This window comes from Orycteropus afer, unplaced genomic scaffold (assembly GCF_000298275.1).
Source record: "Orycteropus afer afer isolate SDZICR_OR568_19922 unplaced genomic scaffold, OryAfe1.0 scaffold00015, whole genome shotgun sequence".
NCBI classification, from domain to species: domain Eukaryota; kingdom Metazoa; phylum Chordata; class Mammalia; order Tubulidentata; family Orycteropodidae; genus Orycteropus; species Orycteropus afer.
In genome coordinates, this window is record NW_006921602.1 from 11,558,950 (window position 1) to 11,579,321 (window position 20,372).

General features: G+C 46.5%; 1 protein-coding gene across 1 annotated transcript in view; it reads left to right on the forward strand.

Annotated features, from left to right (window-relative positions):
• The window catches only part of RBPMS2 (RNA binding protein, mRNA processing factor 2), a 35,013-nt gene extending 14,911 nt beyond the window's left edge, over positions 1-20,102 (forward strand). The window contains exons 2-7 of the mRNA XM_042783276.1: positions 6,162-6,239; positions 6,822-6,860; positions 7,623-7,685; positions 7,999-8,149; positions 8,638-8,783; positions 20,040-20,102. Of these exons, the coding sequence (XP_042639210.1) occupies positions 6,162-6,239; positions 6,822-6,860; positions 7,623-7,685; positions 7,999-8,149; positions 8,638-8,783; positions 20,040-20,102 (540 nt within the window). The remainder of the gene's footprint in view (positions 1-6,161; positions 6,240-6,821; positions 6,861-7,622; positions 7,686-7,998; positions 8,150-8,637; positions 8,784-20,039) is intronic.
• Positions 20,103-20,372: the final 270 nt, after the last annotated feature.

The following is a 20,372-nucleotide window of genomic DNA, read 5'->3' on the forward strand; positions in this document are numbered from 1 at the left end:
TTCCCAGAAAGCGGCATGGGAGGAGTGGTTCCTAATGCCAGCCAGAGACATAAGACTTAGTTGGCCAAGCCTTGGAGAAGTAGCTGCATGTCTTTGTTCTTACTGTCCCAAAAGGATCCTGGCTATGCCATCAACTTGCTTTGTCACATTTCTATTAGGTTCTGTTTCCTCATGTACAAAATAGGAGTCTTGAACTGGCTGATCTCCATGGTGCCTTCCACATCTGACATTACGAGCGTCCATAAACCTCCCCTGGGGAATGACCACCTATGGTCATTTTGCCCATGTTCCCAATTCCAGACTGACCTGGCCCCAATACAGCCTTACTAGGCAACCTTAATAAATAAGTGGTTTGCAGTATCTTCTTATGGGTGAGGTCTTGTGCAGGTACACGTTCTGACAACAGGAACCTTAAATGAAGCAATCTTTTTGTTGCACCTCTCCTATGTGCCAGGCATAGAGTGAGGTGAGCTTTCAATCCTGGAGGTAGATGGTGTCTGATCTGTACAGATAAAGAAGCTAAGATTCAGAGACAGCAAAGCAACTGCCCCAGGCAAGGGGTAAGATCTAACTATAAAGCCTGTTCTTCCCGTTTATGGTGACCCTCTGCCTTGCTGGGCTACATCTATCTATCTAGTCTTCTGGCTCTGAGTTTCTTCTTTGGTGGGACCAAAGTGTGAAGACGTGGGGACATCTCACCTATTGAGCCCTGTCTAGTGACCTTGGGTCATAACACAGGTTGTGAGACTAGGCTCCTGTCTTAGTCAAAGTGAGGGAATAAGCTCAGACTGGTGGGGATAATATAAGGCAAGGTGCCCTAAGGACCACTGTCAGATTTCAGAAGAAGGAAAAAAGAGTGAGCAAATAGAGGGACATGAAGGATGGCTGCCTTTTAGCTAAGGAGTGAAGAAGAAGGTGGTGGGCCAAGAGAGTAGTGGGAGCAGAGCACCTGTCTTTTTTTTTTTTTAATTGTGATTTGGGTGAAAGTTTACAGAGCAAATTCACTTTTCCATAGAGCAGTTCACATACACTTTTTATGTCATGACATTGACCACAATTCACCACAATGCAGCAGCTCCCCTCCCACTTCCTCCTGACAGTCACCTCTTCCCTGTGTCCATCCTTCCATGCACCCCTGCCCCCTGAGCTGTCTCCCTGTGTATAAACAGCCCTTCTTTCTCCCATGATTGTTCTCCCCAAGGAGTGTACCTACCTCAGGTACATGTTCAGCTCCTATGCCTGTCTTTTATTTGGCTGGAAGCCACAGGTGTGAGTTCAATTCCAGACCTGTAGGGCAGCTGGTGGCCGTAGTCTCAGTGATTCCACCAGGCAGAGCACCTGTCTTGAGATGAGGCTATGTGGATGATAGTTGGGGACCTAGCGTAGGTGGGGCTGGGTGAGATCTGGTAGAGTCAGAAGCAGAAGGGTGGGTGAGGTGAGCTCTCTCCTGGTGTGGAGCTTCCCCCCAGCTCTGGTTTGCCACTTTCTTCCTCTTCTGCCCCCATCACTCCAGCCACTCTGTTATCCTAAACAACTGCCTAGGGAAGGACATGGGCTACTGAATAGATCTATGGCAATACTTCACTCACCCATGGGGTTGCTGAGGCCACCCAGGTGCTATCCCCTCTCTTCCTCACAGCCAAATTATTGTTGGTGGTGAGTCAGGATAACTGGAACCTTACCCAGCTCTGCTACTTGGTGAACTAAGCTGCATGCCCTTCACAAGTGACTGAGCCTTTCTGGACCTCAGTTTCCCTTTCTGTACAAGGGAATGGGCGGAAGGAGCATCTTCTGCTGGGATAGCTAGGATCAAGTAAGAACCAGAGAGTATTCAGGTCAGACTTCCTGTGACTCAAATCCCAGACTGAGGGCTTCCCAGTGAAGGGTCTGACCTGGTGGACAGTCCCATCCCCATCCCCCAGTTCATAACCACCCTGGCTTCAGTTTGTTTCCTGAGAGGTGGCTGTGGGCAGAATAGGAGATATAGTGTGGCTTTTTAGACACTTTAGAATCTAAAAGATGAAAAGCAGAAGAAAAGGATCATCTGGACTAGAGGCAAGGCTGGGAACTAGGATCTGGACTGGGAATGAGGGAAGGATCCCCTGTGCTCCCAGCTCCACTCCAAGCAGGAAACTTTGTGCTGAGAACTTGCTATTTAAGGGGGCCTCTGGGGAGGCCTGGCTAGAAAGGAGCCATTTAAAGGAGGATTTAAAATTAGCTAGCCCGGGTGAACTTGGTGATCCCTGGGGAGGAACTGAGGCAGAGGTTTCTGTGGAGCTGCTCTGGCCCTGGGTCTTGGTCTCCTTGTTAACCCAAACCCTTCCCACCATCTCTGGAAGCGGGAAGAAGGAAAGCAGAGGCAGAGCAGGTCCAGCAGGGAGGGCCCTGGCCCTGCACTCTATCAGGTCATCTGCGCATGAGGACTTGTATCTAGGGGTGGGATGGGGGCAAACTCTGCACTCCCTTGAGGGCTGGGTGCCCAGGTCTTGTTGTATTTTTCTGGCACCCAAAAGCAGGTACCATCTCTGCCAACATGGATGAGTAGAAGGGAGTTCCAGTTCTACTGCCTTTAAAGAACAAGCTGTTGGGCAGTCTATTTCTGTGGGGGGGGGTTTACATGTAAAATTCAAGGCCTTTACATTAAGGGCTCAAAAGGAGCTCTGGTGGCTCAGTGCCTAAGGCATTTGACTGCTAACCAGAAGGTTGGTGGTTCAAACCCACCAGCTGCTCTCAGAAGGAAGATGGGGCATTCTACTTCTGTAAAGATTTACCACCTTGGAAACTCAGTGGGGTTGCTGTGAGTTGGAATCGACTTGATGATAGTGAGTTTGATTTCGGGTTTTTTTTTTTTTTTTAATATTAGGGCTCAGATGTAGGGATGGTTGTACTCTAGTGCAGGAGCTCTGTTAGCCCATCCTGGAGCCTCAGCTACCCACTTTTCCCCAGGTGCTGCTGGGAGCAGGGCTGGACTTGAGAGCAGTACACAGGGGTGCAGAAACTGCCAAGGGCTGTGAGATGTAAACCTTGGGGCAGAGGCAGGAAAAATGATGGAGCTGGCTAGGGAAATGTATTACCCGAGGGGGCAGATGCATCTTAAATGGAAAGAGATTCCTGCATATCTTGGCTGGGTATGCTTCTTGGCAAAAACTCACATGAAAGAAGCTTGTCCTTCCCATTCTTGGTTAGCCAGCCGCTGGGGGTCATTCTTGTGTGGGTGGGGTAGGGACACCTAGTAACCAACAGTTACCTGGCAGGTTTTCTTTGACATTCCTGGCTCTGTTGAGGTGTATGTGTGTTTGGAGGGTAGGTGTTGGGTATAATTTTGCTTGGCATTGCTCCAAAAAACTAAACTCACTGCCATCAAATCAATTTTGACTCATAGCAGCCTCCATTGGGTTTGCAAGGTGATAGTTCTTTACAGAAGTAGATTGTCCCATCTTCTTTCTATGGAGTGGCTGGCTGGTGGGTTTAAACCACCAACCTTCTGGTTAGCAGTCAAATGCCTGAGGCACTGCACTACCAGAGCTCCTTTGGTATTGCTCCAGGTTCCTAATATAAGCCATTGTCCTTTTTTTTTTTAATTAATTAATTTTGTTGTTGTTGAGAATATATACAACAAAATCATACCTATTCAGCTGTCTTTTACATGTATAGTTTAGTGACATTGATTACATTCTTCAAGTTGTACAACCATCCTCACCATCCTTTTCTGAGTTTTTCCTCTTCCATTAACATAAACTCACTGCCCCTAGTGCAGCCACTCCTCAGAAGGAAGATGGGGCAATCTACTTCCATAGTGATACTGCCTCGGAAACTCAAGGAGGGGTCACTATGAGTCGGGTCCGACTCAACTGGCACATAACAACGACAATAGCATCGTATCTAATCTTTTGAGTTGCTTTCGTCACTTTGATCCCATATAGATAGTTTGTTCTTTTTTTTTTTTTTTTTTTATTTGTGATTTGGGTGAAAGTTTACAGAGCAAATTCACTTTTCATACAGCACACACACACACACGTTGTCTCATGACATTGACCACAATTCACCACAATGCGACAGCTCCCCTCCCACTTCCTCCTGATAGTCACCTCTTCCCTGTGTTCATCCCTCCATACACTCCTGCCCCCTGAGCTGTCTCCCTGTGCGTAAACAGCCCCTCTTTCTCCCATGATTGTTCTCTCCAAGGAGTGTATCTATCTCAGGTACATGTTCAACTCATATGCCTGTCTTTTGTTTGGCTGGAAGCCACAGGTGTGGGTTCAATTCCAGACCTGAAGGGCAGCTAGGGACCATAGTCTCAGTGGTTCCACCAGGCTCTACACAGACCAGCAAACCTGGTCACCCCCCCCCTTTTTTTTTTCCTCCGAATGATTTTGAGTTCTGTTCCATATTGTTCTCCCTCTCTATCCAGGATCTCCTCCATAGATCCCCCTCCGAGTGGTTGACAGTGGTAGCTGGGTACCATCTGGAGAGTAGTTCTGCTCTGCACATGGAAGGGTCGCTATGAGTCAGAACTGACAACACACTATGTAAAATCTCTCCTTCACCCTTCATTATCATTATTATTAGCTGATCTGGGCTTGCTAGTTTAGCATTGGGAACCTGCAGCAGCATTTACATAGCAGTAATGTATTAGGAAGATTGGGCAATCTACTTCCCTAGTGATACTACCTCAGAAACCCAAGGAGGGGTCACTGTAAGTCTATGAGTCGAATGCGAATGCGACTCGATGGCAAACAACAACAATGTATTAGGAGCTCTGGTAGCCTAAGGCACTTGACTGCTAACCAGAAGGCTGGTGGGTTCCACTCCTTGGAAGGAAGGTTGGGCAATCTACTTCTATAGTGATACCGCCTTGGAAACCCAAGGAGGGGACTCAACGGCGAACAACAACAACAACAACAATGTATTAGGAAGGTGTTTCTGCCAAGCATCCTTTTGTGGACCTCACCTGCAGTTTAGGAGCTCAGGTCTGGTGGAGTTACAAGATGGATACCTGGTATCTAACCCTGGCTTTGCCACCAACATGAGATCAAGGTGGTGATTTTATGGCATCATCTGCCTCACTTGAAGCTAGCAGGCTCCTACTTAATCTTCCAAACCCAGTGTCATTGTTTCGAGTGTCATTTTTTCATCTCTGAGTCCTCATCCATTTCCCCTATTCATGCAGTGAGCGTTTTGGTACTAGGACTGTGCTGGGAAGCAAGAATACTGCACAGTCCCTGCCACGATGGAGCCTGCATCTAGTGTAGGGAACCAGTAGGAGATGGACAAGTGTGTTGGGCCCTCTGTTGAATTCTCTCCAGGGCACACTTGGCCTTGGGACTTAGGGTCCATTTGCATTTTCACCTCTCTCCTCGACAGCCACTGAACCAGCAGTCTGTGGGTATCTTCTGAAAACATATACATTTTTACTGTCACATGTATTTCCAGTAAAATGACGGGCCTTTCTGGGAGAGGGGATGGAATGTTGGGAGAGATGCAGGGTGTTCTCTCATTTTCCTCCTAGCCTGTTGGTTTTGTGATCTTTGACAGCTGGGCAGGAGCAGAAGCGTCCAAGAACGCATTTTTGTGTGTTTTTTGGGGTAAGGCACATGCTTTCTTCAGATCAGTAGAGAAGTCCAAAATCTGAGAAAGGATCCTTGGTCTGTGCCCCTACTTAAACAAAGCCCTTTTTGATTCCTTTTGACAGTGACTGAATCCATCCATGCACAGAGGTGTCCACAGGCACTTGTTAATGACACCTTCAGGATGCTGTGAGCCTAGAGAAAAGAAGGTTCACTGAGAGGGCTTTGGAAAGTTATATGCTATGAAACTGTTGTTTTTGTTAGGTGCTGTTGAGTCAATAGTGACTCTAAGCAACTACGTGAATTGCCCCATAAAAAGTTTTCTAGGCTGTAATCTTTACAGGAGCAGATTGCCAGGTCTTTCTCCCACAGAGCTGCTGGGTAGGTTTGAACAGCCAACTTTTCAATTAGCAGCCAAATGCTCAACCAGTGCACCCCAGGGCTTCTTGCTTATGAAACTTATGAGTGAAAATTTACCTCTGCACACAAAGGAGGCCCAGGAAAAACTGCAGTAACCTCCAGAAGGACTCCAATTCCCTGCCTGAGGGAAGACCTGTCCTCCCTGACCCTGAACACTGTGGTCTTTGTCCCCAGGTCCGGACATTGTTTGTTAGTGGCCTCCCTGTGGACATTAAACCCAGAGAGCTCTACCTGCTCTTTCGACCATTCAAGGTGAGTCAGGGCAGAGCCTAGGATAAGGGATGATCAGCGGGCGTGACGCTGTGGTTTGGGATTGGGCAGCAAGAAGATGTGGGAAAGTATATCAGAAACTGTGATCGCAGACCTGGGTCCCTGTCCTGTTTCTGCTTGTTCACATGTTGCCTTTAGTCAAGTTGCTTAGTGCTTCTGAACCTCTGTTTGCTCATCCATAAAGTGGAGACAATAGAGAATCTTACTAGATTTTACCATATAAGGAATCTGAGATTCTCTCTAGCCTTTTCAGTTTGCAGATGAGAAAATTTATATAAAGTAAGATCTGTGATCCAGGATTATAAGCTAGTGGAGCAAATAGGAGTTTACGCATGAGCTGGTGAACACTGCCACATGATGTCCACCTCATGTGCTAGACCATGTGATACACGGCAATGGGGGGGCACCAGTGAAGGTTAGAGTGGGTTCGCTTTAGGGAGGAAGGCAGAAGGAAATGAGAAGGATTCAGGAGAGTCCTAGGGAAAGGTGGGCTCCTGGGAGGGGCTGGGATAGCACCACACAGGTTCTCTGACCTTCTCTGCTCATTCTCCCCTCTCTCCACAGGGGTATGAAGGGTCCCTGATCAAGCTCACATCGAGACAGGTAATTTCTCTGCTAGATTATTGTTTTCCCTAGCCCAGATTGACTGCTGAGCTTGCAACCGAGGCCTGTTGCTCTTACCCTAACCTTGAAGCATCTGGCCGCTGAGACCCACTCCCTGCTGACCCCATCTCTATTTTGGGCTGAGGGAAGGACCACCTCCGTGGCTCCCCTCTCCTCTTTGCCAGCTATCCAGGCCCATCAGCTCCTGAGAATCAGAAACCCCAGCTTGGCCCCCATGGCTGAGAGGAGGCAAGGAGGCCAGTGCCCAGAGCCTTCAGGGGCGAGGTAGGGTCTGGACTGATCCTTGGTGATATGAGGTTGGAGAAGTTTTCAATCTGCTATCCATTGATTGAACTCAAAGCGTTCCTCCTTTCTGTAACCTTGACACATTACTATCCCCTTTCTTGTGGGGAAAACACTGGGACTTACTCTTAACTATCTACATTAAAAAAAACAAAACAAAACAAAAAAAAAACACCTTATTGAAAGAGTGGGGTTTAATGCAGTGGAATAAAGCTTTGCTAGCATTGTTTCCCACAATGTGGTACCTGGGAGGGCAGACTCTAGAGTTTGATATATTCAGACCTTCTGCAGCTCCAGCTGAATGTAGGGGGAGATATGGGCAAGATTTTTTTTTTTTTTCTTTTCCTTCTCTATCTCATTAGCAGGAAAAATGCTGTTTCTAGGTAAATGATGGGCCTTTTTTGGGAGGAGGATGGAATGTTGGGAGAGATGCAGGGTGTTCTCTCTTTTTCCTACTAGCCTGTTGGTTTTGTGATCTTTGACAGCCGGGCAGGAGCAGAAGCGGCCAAGAATGCGTTGAACGTGAGTAGGTGGAGAACAGGTCTCTCTGACCCACAGACCTCTCGGGCAGTGGTTGTCTCCGTTCCCCCTTCTGCAGACCTTCCCCCAACTCCGTGCCTGAGTTATGGGCATGCACTTATTTCCCCACCATCCCAGCAGAGTCCTTGGCTGCACTGTCTGTGCCAAACGCCATGACTCACCGGGACCTGAACAGCATTTCTTCTGCTTCAGCCCCCATGCGGGGAAGCTTGTCTCCGGGGCCTTCTGTACCCACTGTCGTTAACAATCTGGGTTCTACAGAGTAAGTCTTTCTCTTCTTTTCCTTCCTGTGTAGGGTATTCGCTTTGATCCCGAGAACCCACAGACCCTGAGGCTAGAGTTCGCCAAAGCCAACACCAAGATGGCCAAGAACAAGCTAATGGCAACACCAAATCCCACCAATGCTCACCCTGCCCTTGGAGCACACTTCATCGCACGGGACCCCTGTGAGTCGTGCTCAGAGCTGCCTTCCTGATGCTGTTTTACTCGGCCTGACCCTGGGCCCCTCATAGAACTGCACACAGAAAGCAGACGTTCAGATTCTAGTAGAGGGAATCAGTTCTGCCTGTCTGCCTTTTTCCAAGAGGTTTTTGCCCCCCATCTCTGAAGCTTGCAGACTTCCTTCCTCCCCTAAGAAGGACTCAGCCTCTGAGCTATTAGGGTTGCCTCACTTGCCTGAAGTCTTCTCTGACTTCTCTTGGTTGGGATGGGCTGGGGCCATTTGAGAAGGTCTCAGAAGCAGACAGGAGGCTCACCAGGCCGGGTTAACATGGCTTCTTTCCCTGGTATCAGGGCCCTCAGGAGGAGTCTGACCTGAGTTGGGAGGGCTTATGGCTCAACCATAGTGCTCAGTCCCCTTCTCTGTCTGAAAGGGCACGGTGCAGGGGGAGACCAGTAGTGTTCTGATGACGGGGGCTGTTGTCTCCCATTGTAGATGACCTTATGGGGGCTGCTCTGATCCCTGCATCCCCAGAGGCCTGGGCGCCCTACCCTCTGTACACCACAGAGTTGACCCCAGCCATCTCCCACGCTGCCATCACCTACCCAGCTGCCACTGCTGCCGCTGCCCTACATGCCCAGGTGAGCCCCTCGGAGGAGTGGGGAGGGACGAGCAAGGGCTCTAACCTGGCCAGACTTCATCCTCAATACTGTATCCAAACTGTTGTCTTCCTTGAGGGTTTGAGAGCCTAGGCCTTAGGGATCTACATTCTTGGCTTAAGGGTTTGGGTTCTGACTGACGGGAGGGATAAGCTAAACTGAGATAAGTTGGATGGGAGGTAGAATGAATGCTGTGAGTACTGACAGAGACCCTGCTGGGTTCCACCCTCTGAACACCCACTGGCCAGGCATTGTACTGTGGTGACATTCAAATCCCAACCTGAGTGTAGCCTATGGAGTCAGACTGCTTGCCTCAGCCTCTTCCTGTCTTTATGATCTTGACCGAGCTATTAGGCATTTTTGTGCCTCTGTTTTTTCACTCATCTTTAAAGTAGGAACAATACTGTGTTAACCTCAGAGTTGTTTGGGGGAATTGAATGTTAACACGTATAAAGTGCTAGAACCTTACTGGCATTTCCATGCACTCTTGATTTCGTTAAGCCTAGACCTATCCATCGTGAGCCTGTCCTGGTGTGGGAATGGGCATGGACATTTCTAAGCGAGACCTGGGGAGGGATTAGGGCTGGCTCCATGCACCCCAGAGCTCCATGATGGGTGCCTGAGAGGTCATTGGGCAGGGAGAGACACAGTCTGATCGGACACTGGCCCCCGGCCGTGCTGATGCTGTGTCTGGTCTTACTCCACCCCACACTCAGGACCCTGAGGAAACACTCTGCAGGAATGTCTCTTCCAGTTGTGGTGGGGGGCATCTCACAGGCAAGGACTGCGTGGTGTATGAGTAGGACACAGCCAGGCAGCCACAGGAGGTGGCTGAGAAGCAATCACAAACCCAGCTTGGCCTCTGATTAGCAATGAGACAGCTGAGGGACCAGCTAGGGCATGCTGTGCTGTTGAGGGACAGAAGAGGGGTCACTTGAAACTGGCTGGGATGTAGGGCTGGAGGGGCAGATGAAGAAATGGCAATGAGTACCAGGAAGGAAGAGCTCATAGGAACTGGAAGCTGGAGGTGGGAGGAGTCAGTATTCTCACTTAAGTGTCTGCTCATCCCCTGGGCCTCAGAGAGGTTTAGTGACATCTGGTTCTCCCCATTCAAGGTGGAAAGCTCAGATTCAAGGGCTACCTTGCCCTACTCGTTCCCCCAGCAGAATTTTCACTGATCAGGGCAACATTAGATTGTGCTGAGGATGGGATTGAGGTTAAACCTGGCACTGTTCCCCGGCAGAGCATCACAGACAACCAGAAAATTGATTAGAGGATAGGAAGGTGGTAAAAACCTTCTCACAGGGCAAAGTGTTTAGGCATTTACCACAGACCAGGCTCTGTGGTGGGAATAGAGTCATGAGCAAACGAGATGGTTCCTGTCCTCTGATCTGGTGTATGTAAGCGATAGCAACTATTCCATGCTCCCCTCCCCTAAGTGTGGAGGGTCTAACAGTAGGGGCCCCTGTGAATCTCTAAATGGGAGACAGGCTCCTGTCTGGCTGGGCTTCTGGCCTCTGATCCTGGCTTTGCCACCAATTAGCTATGTGATCTTCGTTAGGTGACCCTACCTTTCGTCTCTGTCCTTGTCTGTAAAATGAGAGGGTTAGACCAGATCAGGTGGAGAGCTTCTGCCCCCTCTGCTTTGGGATGCTAGGCCATGAGGATGGAGGGGCAAAGGTTGGGACAATGAGTTCAACCGATAATCAGGGGAGGGACCTCTGCCCTTTTCGGGGTGGCACCTCGGCTGTCCAGGACTGGCACACTGCCTCCCCAAGCTCCACACTGCAAGCTAGTCTCTTTTCTCCATTCTTTAGCTTTTTCCCATTATACCCACCACACTGGCCAATTCTAGTCGTGCTATTGTTGGGTTGCTGTTAAGTTGATTCTGACTCATGGCAATCCCATGTGTCCAGAGTAGAGGCACCATAGTGTTTCCAAAGCTGTGACCTTTTGGTCACCAGACCTGTCTTCCAAGGTCCCTCTGCATGGGTTCAAACCCCAGCCTTTCAGTTAGTAATAGAGTGTAACCATTTGTGCCACCCAGGGTTTCCCTACTCAGTCCAGGTCCTGGCTTTGTGTGACCTTGGGGAAGTTATTTCACCTCTCTGTCTTGGTTTCTTTGTAAAATGATACCAGAAATACCGATTTTGTAGGGTTGTTATTAGCGTAGAAACAGTGCTATAGAAGTGCCAATTAGTTTCTTTTATAATTAATACCTCATTGTGTGGTTTCTCCTCAGATCCCTCTGAGGCTAGAGGCCCCCAGACCCCAAAGGACAGAGGCATTTTTGGGAGGCAGACTAACAGCAAGAGATTAGACCAGGTAATCATTAGTGCTGCCTTTGCTACTCAAGCTCTCTGGACAGCCATTTCCTCATCTGCAAAATGGGCTGTTAGATAGAAGCAAATACAGTACAGGAATGAAACAGGTATTATTTTCCATATAGTGGCATTTTTTTTCCTCCTAAGAGTTACCTTCCCCCCATGCCTTCTGACAGTGTTGCTCCAGAATAGAGTGCTTAAAAGAAATGATCATTTTTAATCCCAGGTGGATTACTCTGAACCCAAAGGACAGATTTGACTTTTCAGTGCCTCAGGGCAAGGAGGTGATTGAGAGATAGTAGTGTGTTGTTGTTAGTCATCTTGGACTCATAGTGACCCCATGTACAGCAGAATGAAACACTGCCCAGTCCTGTGCCAGCCCCACAATCTTTACCTGAGCCCATTGTTGCAGCCACTGTGTCAATCCATCCTATTGAGGGACTTCCCCTTTTTTGTTGTTCTACACTTTGTCAAGCATATTATCCTTCTCCAGGGAATGATCCCTTCTGACAACATGACCAAAGTAAGTGAGATGAAGTCTGCCCATTCTCATTTCCAAGGAGCATTCCAGCTGCACTTCTTCCAGGACAGATTTGTTAGTTCTTTTAGCAGTCCATGGGACTTTCAGCATTCTTCGCCAACACCAGTACTCAAAAGGATCTACTCTTTGGTCTTCCTTTTTCATTATCCAGTTCTCACATGCATATGAGGTGATTGAAAATACCATGGCTTGTGTCAAGTGCACCTAGTCTTCAAGGAAACATCTGCTCTTCAGCATTTGAAAGAGGTTCCTTGCAGCAGATTTGCCCAATGCTGTACAACATCTAATACCTTGACTACTGTTTCCATTGGTGTTGATTGTAGAACCAAGTAATATGAAGTCTTTGACAACTTCAATCTTTTCTCCATTTATCATGATGCTGCTTATTGGTCCTGTTGTGAGGATTTTTTATATTGAGATGTAATCCATACTGCAGACTGTAGTATTCCATCTTCATCAGTAAGTGTTTCAAGTCATCCTCACTTTCAGCGAGCAAAGTTGTGTCATCTGCATAATGCAGGTGGTTAATCAGTTTCTCTAATCCTGATGCCACATTCTTCTTCATGTAGTCCAACTTCTCGGATTATTTGTTCAGCATACAGATTGAATAAGTGTGGTGAAAGGATACAACCCTGACACACTCCCTTCTTGATTTTAAGCCATGCATGTCCCCTTGTTCTGTTTGAATGACAGCTTCCTGGTCTAGGTACAGGTTCCTCATGAGCACAATTAAGTGTTCTGGAATTCTCATTCTTCTCAGTGTTATCTATAATTGATTATGATCCACACAATCAAATGCTTTTCCATAGTCAATAAAACACAAGTAAACATCTTTCTGGTATTCTTTGCTTTGAGCCAGGATCCATCTGACATCAGCAATGATATCCCTCATTCCACGTCCTCTTCTGAATCCAGCTTGCATTTCTGGAAGTTCTCTATCAATATACTGCTATCACTGTTTTTGAATTATCTTCAGTAAGATTTTATTGCATGTAATATTAATGATATTGTTCGATAATTTCCACATTCTGTGGGATCACCTTTCTTTGGAATGGGTACAAATATAGATCTTTTCCAGTCAATTGGCCAGGTAGCTGTCTTCCAAATCTCCTGGCTTAGCTGAGTGAGTGCCTCTAGTGAGACATCCGTTTGTTGAAGCATCTCAATGGGTATCTATCCTGTCAGTTCCTGGAGCCTTGTTTTTTGCCACTTCCCTCTGTGCAGCTTTGATTTCTTCCCTTCAGTACCATTGGTTATTTATCATATGCCACCTCCTGAAATGGATGAACGTCATCCAATTCTTTTGGTACCGTGACTCTGTGTATTCCTTCCATCTTCTTTTGTATCATTCAGTATATTGCCCATAGAATCTTTCAGTATCGCAACTTGAGGCTTAAATTTCCTCTTCAGTTCTTTCAGCTTGAGAAATGCCAAGTGTGTTCTTCCCTTTTGGCTTTCCAACTCCATGCCTTTGCACATTTCATTGTAATAATTGACTTTGTCTTCTCAAGCTGCTCTTTGAAATCTTCTGTTCAGCTCTTTTATCTTGTTGTCATTTCTTCCCTTTGCTTTAGCTACTCACTGTTCAAGGGCAAGTTTCAGAGTCTCTTCTGACATCCATTTTGGTCTTTTCTTCCTTTCCTGTCTTTTTAATGACCTTTTGCTTTCTTCATGGATGATGTTCCTGATGTCATCCCACAGTTCCTCTGTTTTTTGGTCATTGATGTTCAGTCCATCAAATCTATTCTTTAAATGGTCTCTAAATTCAGGAGGGATATAATCAAGGTCATATTTTGGCTTTCATGGACTTGTTTTGTTTTCATCTTCAACTTGAACTTGCAAATGAGCAGCTGATGGTCTATACCACAATCAGCTCCTGGCCTTGTTTTCGCTGAAGATCACCTTTTCCATCATCTCTTGCCACAGATGTAGTCAGTCTGATTCCTGTATACTCCATCTGGCAAAGCCCACGTGTATACCCACCGTTTGTGTTGTTGAAAAAGGTATTTGCGATGAATAAGTCGTTGGTCTTACAAAATTCTATCATGTGATCTCCAGCATTATTTCTATCTCCAAGGCCTAATTTTCCAACTGCTGTTGATTCTTCTTTGTTTCCAACTTTTGCATTCCAGTCACCAGTGATAATCACATCTTGATTGTATGTTTGGTCAATTTCAAATTGCAGAAGTTGGTAAAAATCTTCAATTTTCTCATCTTTGGCTTTGAATAAATTTGAATAATAATATTAACTGGCTTTCCTTGTAGGCATGTAGACATTATTCTATCACTGACAGCATTGTACTTCAGGATGAATCTTGAAACATTCTTTGTGACAATGAATGCCATGCCATTCCTCTTCAATTTGTCATTTTTGGCATAATAGATCATATGGTTATCTGATTCAAAATGGCCAAAACCGGTCCATTTCAGCTCACTAATGCCTAGGATATCAATCTTTATGCGTTCCATTTCATTTTTGAGAACTTCCAATTTTCCTAGACTCATACTTCATACATTCCATGTTCTGATTATCAGTGGATGTTTGCAGCTGTTTCCTCTCACTGAGTCGTGCCACTTCAGCAAATGGAGGCCTCAAAAGCTCTACTTTTGTATCATTAAAATAGGCTCTACTCTAATGGGGCGGCTCTTTCCCAGTCATATTTTGAGTGCCTTCTGACCTCAGAGGCTCATCTTCCGGCACTGTATCAGACAGTGTTTCAGGGCTATTCATAAAATTTTCCAGTAATGCATCAGACAGTGTTTCACTACTATTCATAAGGTTTTCACTGGCCAATTCTCTGAGAAGTGGCTGGCCACCTCCTTCTTCCGAATCTCTCAGTCTGGGAGTTCCACCGAAACTGGTCCACCATGGGCATCCCTGGTAGCACAGCCTCCATCCTCACAGCAATACGCAAGCTTCCACAGTATGACAAACCGACAGACAAGTTTGTCTCCCTTAGCTGTTCCAACTGCTCCACTCACTTCCTGGGCTTCCCCTGCCATTCTGGCCACTGGTAGAAGTAGTAGTAGTAGGTACTACTCAGTAGTAACTGAGACAAAAAGAGGAAAGAACCGGGACCTCCTTGTTCTACTCCAATATACACACCCTGACTGCAGGCCTGCAGGCCCTCTGGCACTACCTCAGCCTAAGCAGATCGTCTGCGTGGCCACAAGAAGTAGGCCTGCAGGAAAGAGGGTTTGAGGGTCATTCAGTCATGTGCTGTCTTGGCAGAAGGCCATCTTGGTTGGCACTTAATCATCTTGGTAGAATCTTCTCTAAGAGAGTGAGGCAGGCAAGCAGGTGTGGATAGCAGGAGTATGCTGGGGCCTGGCTCACAGAGATGGTAGCCTAAAAGCAAGGATTCTCTGTCCTCTTGTGTCCCAGGGTCCTCCCTGACTGGATTCTGGTTTCCATTCTAACCTGAGGAGATGGGGTTCTTTCACCGTAATTGCTGTTTACTCCTCAGCCACTTCCTCAGAACCTTGAAATTAAATAAACTCCCTTTCCTCTGTTTTTCTTACCTATGTGAGGAGGATGGAGTCCCCGGGTAGTGCAAACATGCTCAGCTGCTAATTGAAAGATTGGAGATTTGGCACCACCCAGAAGCACCACGGAAGAAAGGCCTGATGACCTGCTTATGAACAATCAGGCATCGAAAACCTTCTGGAGCATGTTCTGCTCTGACACAGGGGTCCCATGAGTTGGATGGCAACTGATGTGGATAATAATAGCATCAACTACATAGGGTTTTTGCATGTGGATTAAATGAAGCTAATATATGGAAACTGTTTAGGAAGAGTATCTGGCACACATGGGAAGTGTTGCAAAAGCTTTAGCTATTATTGCTATTACAGTTGTACATTTATGGGGAAAAAAAACAAAGGCTGGAGTTTTTTTCTTTTTTTCCCTTTGGCTTATCATTTTACTCCCCAGGAAACTAGCATTTTAATCCTTAGACCTGGTAGGTGGTTGGTTGAGTGCAGGTCTATAAATAAATCAATACATATGAATCTTTGCCAAAATTGTGTTTAACTTAGATATTAGGACTCTTTTTTTCCCCTTACCTTTTAATCCATGTAGTGGACGTCTTTAGGATTATGCACAACTCCCATTTGGTCATGCAAGGATTATAGGGGTTGTTTTGCCCCTTTTTCCAGCCCCTGGGAACCACTAATCTTCTTTGGTCTCTGTGCCTCTGCCTATTTTAGGTATTTAATATAAGTAAGATCGTATGGTTTTTGTTCTTCTGTGCCTGACTTCTTTTCGTTCACCATAAAGTTTTCAAGGTTCATCCATGTGGTAGCATGTATCAGAAATTCATTTTGCTTTATGGCTGAGAACATATTCCAGTGTGTATGTGTGTGTGTGTGTGTGTATATATATATATATATATATGCGCCAAAATTTGAATTAGGTCCAACCTTAATTCTTTTGCATATGGAGATCCAGTTGTCCACACACTGTTGAAGGAACTATTCTTTTCCCATTGAATGGGTCTGGCACCCTTGAATGGTTTATTTCTGGTTCTCAAATCTGTTCCATTGGTCTATATATCTGTCCTTATACCAGTACCACACTGTTTTAATTACTGTGGCTTACACTTTGAAATCCCTTAGTATGAGTTGTTCTACTTTGTTCTTCATTTTCGAGTTTGTTTTGGCTATTTGGAGCCCTTGCAATTCCATATGAATTTGAGGATCAGTTTTTCCATTTCTGCAGAATTGAGACTACTAGAATTGGGTTTCTGAAGATCATTTTGGGTAGAATTGACATCTTATTATTAAGTCTTCAAGCTATGAACACTGAATGACTTTCCATTTATTTAGGTATTTTTAATTTCTTTAGCAGTGTTTTATAGTTTTATAGTGTTTAAGCTCTTTCACCTCCTTGATAAAATTATTCCTAAATATTTTTATTCTTTTAGATGCTATTATAAAAAGATTGGTTTTCTTAATTTCCTTCTCAGATTGTTTGTTGTTGGTACATAGAAACAAAACTGCTTTCTGTGTGTTGATGTTGTACCCTGCGGCTTTGCTGTATTTGTTTATTAGCCCAACTAGCTGTATTATGGAGTTTTAGGAATTTTCTACATATAGTATGTTGGCTGTGAACAGAGAGAGTTTGCCTTCTTTTTATTTCCTTTTCTGACCTAAGGTCTAAATGCCCTGGTTAGGACTTTCTAATACAGTGTTGATAATAGTGGTGAAAGTGGGCATCCTTGTCTTGTTGTGATCTTGAGAGGGAAAGCTTTCTGTCTTTCACCATTGAGTATGATGTTTGCTGCGGGTTTTTCATAAGTATCCTCATGTTACAGAATTTCCCTTTTTCTTCATTTGCTGAGTACTTTTATCATGAAAAGGTATTTGGCAAAATGCCTTTTCTGCATCAATGGAGATGATGATGAGATTTTTTTTTCCTCCTACATTCTTTAATGTGGTGTGTTATACTGATTGATTTTCTAATGTTGAACTACCCTTGCATTCCTGGGATAATCCCGCTGGGTCATGGTGTGTAATCCTTTTAATATGCTGTTGGATATGGTTTGCTAGTGTTTTGTTGAGGATTTTTGCATCTATATTCATCACCTATAGTATTCTTTCCTTGTGATATCTTTATCTGGCATTGGCATCTGAGTAATGCTGGCCTCACAAAAAACAGAACATTTTTTCCATGTCAGTAAATGTAAATCTATGTCTTAGAATGGCTAGTTGGTCCAGCATTGTGTAAATGTGTGCAGCTCTCTGTCATTGGTAAGTTAGGCTGTTTACATTACTTTTTGCTACTGATAGGCCATACTGCAGTGCGTGCCCTTGTTTACACTTCTGGGCACTTGTCCAGTTTATTTTCCTTATGATAAATTCCTAGAATAGTTCAAAGTCAAAGTGTAGACTCATTTACTTAGTTAAATAAGACTAAGTATTATTTTCATTGACTTTGTGATGTGTGAGCCTCCCGTATTTATTGGCTATTCATATTCTCTCCTTATAGATTCATTACTTTTCCCATTCCTATTAGCATATTCTCCCAGTCCTAAGATGTGAGAGAGGGCTGAGTTCATATCCTCCCTTCTTTGGTTTGATGCTTGGAGCCAGTGGGCTTGTCCCTAGGGATCTCCAGCTGTCCTACTGTGGACAGTTGGAGGTGCTAACAGGGGATCGAGCACTCCCTGACATGCTGACCCTCCCATGTTTGGCAGTGGCAGGGTTGGGGCAAATCTTCTGCCTTCCTTGTTTTGAGCTGGTCCCTGGTTCTGATCTGGAGCAGGAAGGGAGAGCTCTTGAAAAGACCACCAGTCTTCTCAGATGTCTCTAGACCCTGGCCTGTGCTGGACATCTGAGGGAGATGGAAAAGCAGCTCCTTAAATGTGTTCTGCCTTAGTCAGGGGCCTGGCTTTCCCAGATCCCATGAATGGGATCTGTACTTCCCCAAGGAGTCTGCTGAGTCATCTTGGGCTGGAGGGAAAATTGCTGCTTTGGAGGCAGGCAATCTCAGCACCTTGTGGGACTGGATCAGGCAGAGTCCCTGAGAGACCTTACGCAGACACCCAAGGTCTCGGCTTCCCCAGTGGTAAAGAAGAGCAAGTTAATGGCTTCCTGAGTCCCTCCCAGCTGTCTTTTGATGTACTGCCCTCACCTTGCGCTACTGGGCACCCAGTCAGTCAGACACGTCCTTGCCGTGAGGCTGCTGTGGCTAGAGGCTGGGTGAAGGCAGAGGTCAGGGCCCAGCAGGTCATCCCCAAGTGGAACCATACCATGGGTTTCTGTTGTCACAGCATTGCTGGTTCTTATGTGTTCCTCTTATGAAATGAGTGCTAGTATCTAACCAACCTTCCCACATAGCTCAGCGAAAGGAAAGAGAAGCTGTCAGCTGGGAAGGGAAGAAACTGCTTCCAGATGTTTAAGAGACAGGATAATAAATACAGCATCTGGGGCTGGACAGCCCAAAGGGGTAAAGAGCCTCCTGAACCCTTAGGACGGGGCCTTCTGAGTGGCGGGGAGCTCAGTTCAGATAGCCCAGCATTTCTAGGGTTGACTGTATCCTGGTGACAGCAGTGTCACGTCTTCAGAACTCAGGGAGGGTCCTGGTGTTGGCTAGGTGGCTGAGGACCTGGTCCTGCTGTGTGCCAAGTGTCCTGGCATCTCAGGGCAGCCAGCTCCTAACTTCCTACCAAGCTCCTGGGAGGATGTGATGGCCAGAATTCTGCACTGTGTAATACAGCACATAAACGGTGGAGAGGACACGGGCAAATTTTGGGGACCTCTCTCCCATCACTCCCCAGGTGGCCTGGCATTGCTTGAAACGGCCACTGCGTCTGCCGCTTCTGCTCATTTCCATGATGGCTCTTGTGTGCCATCCCTTCCTTTCCTAATGGGGCCCACATCTCTGCTCTGGGGACTCACCCTTCCTCTCCTTCAGGGTCTTCTGGCGCCCCACTCCCACTCTCCTAGGAAGCCAGAGGTCAGGCTCTGTGTATAACTAGAGTAGGCGCTTCCCTGCACCACGCACCTTCCTGACAACTGGCTCGTGGGGTGAGGGAATACAGGTGATTTCCTTGACCAGCCACTGGGAATCTTGCTTTGGGGCTGGGTGGAGAGAAATGGCTACTGTTCTCTGGGACTTTCTGGCAAGTTTCAGGGTTTAGGAACCTGCCTGGCACTGGTAAAAATGATCTGAAACCCAACCCAACCCAAGGGCTCATCCCGTGGGTCCTAGTCCCAGGACTTACGAGGTTTGCAGTGAGGAAGCAGGAGAGGTGGGGAGGTCAGAAGGGAGAGAAAGCATCAGCTAGGTCTCATCCATGGCTTCCTTGGGAATCATACAAGAATCAGAGTCAATTGCTGCAAGTGAGTCTTACCCCTGGGAGACCATACCAACTTTGATTTTTTAAGTATTTTGCATCCTCTTATCTGACCATCCCATGGCTTAATCATCTCCGTCCTCTAGCTAGATAAGGCACTGAGAATCAGAGAAGTTGGAGCAAAACGTATTAGGTTAATTCCAATGTTAGCGATTCCTGGGCTCCCAGTGAAGGGGGAGGGGGAAAGGTAGATTGTTGACTCCAGGGCCCCTGGCTGTCAAGACTCCACCTGGTACAACCTGGCATCTGTGAATCAAGCTTAGCCTGTATAAGGCACCTTCATAACCTTTATCACATTGGAGCCTCTGCCCTCCGGAGAAGGCAGGTTAGCTGCTGGGCTGTTTGTTTTCAGAATGAAGAAAATTTTGCTTAAGGTAAGTAATTGGCTTGAGGTCTGCTGGCCAGATGGTGATAGAACCGTTCTTCAACAGGGGTGCTGAAGGCTGTGTTACCAGACCCGGCTGTCATGGGAAGGGACTACACAGCTAGCTCCCAACTTTGGCTTCTCTTGCAGGTGCGCTGGTACCCTTCTTCTGACACCACCCAGCAAGGATGGAAGTATCGTCAGTTCTGTTAGTTCTTCAGTAAGTGTCGGCCCCCAAATTCAGGACAAAAAGCATCCTGGCTTCCCACAAAGCCGTGATTCCTTCCTCTGCTTGAGTCCTGAGAGACTGCTCGTGTTAGACATGAACCCAAGCTTGTTCCTAGGACACTCTGAGTCTTTTTCCCCTCTCTTCCTACCTCCCCCTCCTGCTCCCCTGCCTTCCACCTGTGCAGGTGCCTCAGGGTCCCCGAAGAACACAGAGAAGACCTGATTCACACACACCTCTGCTCACAGCCACCTCTC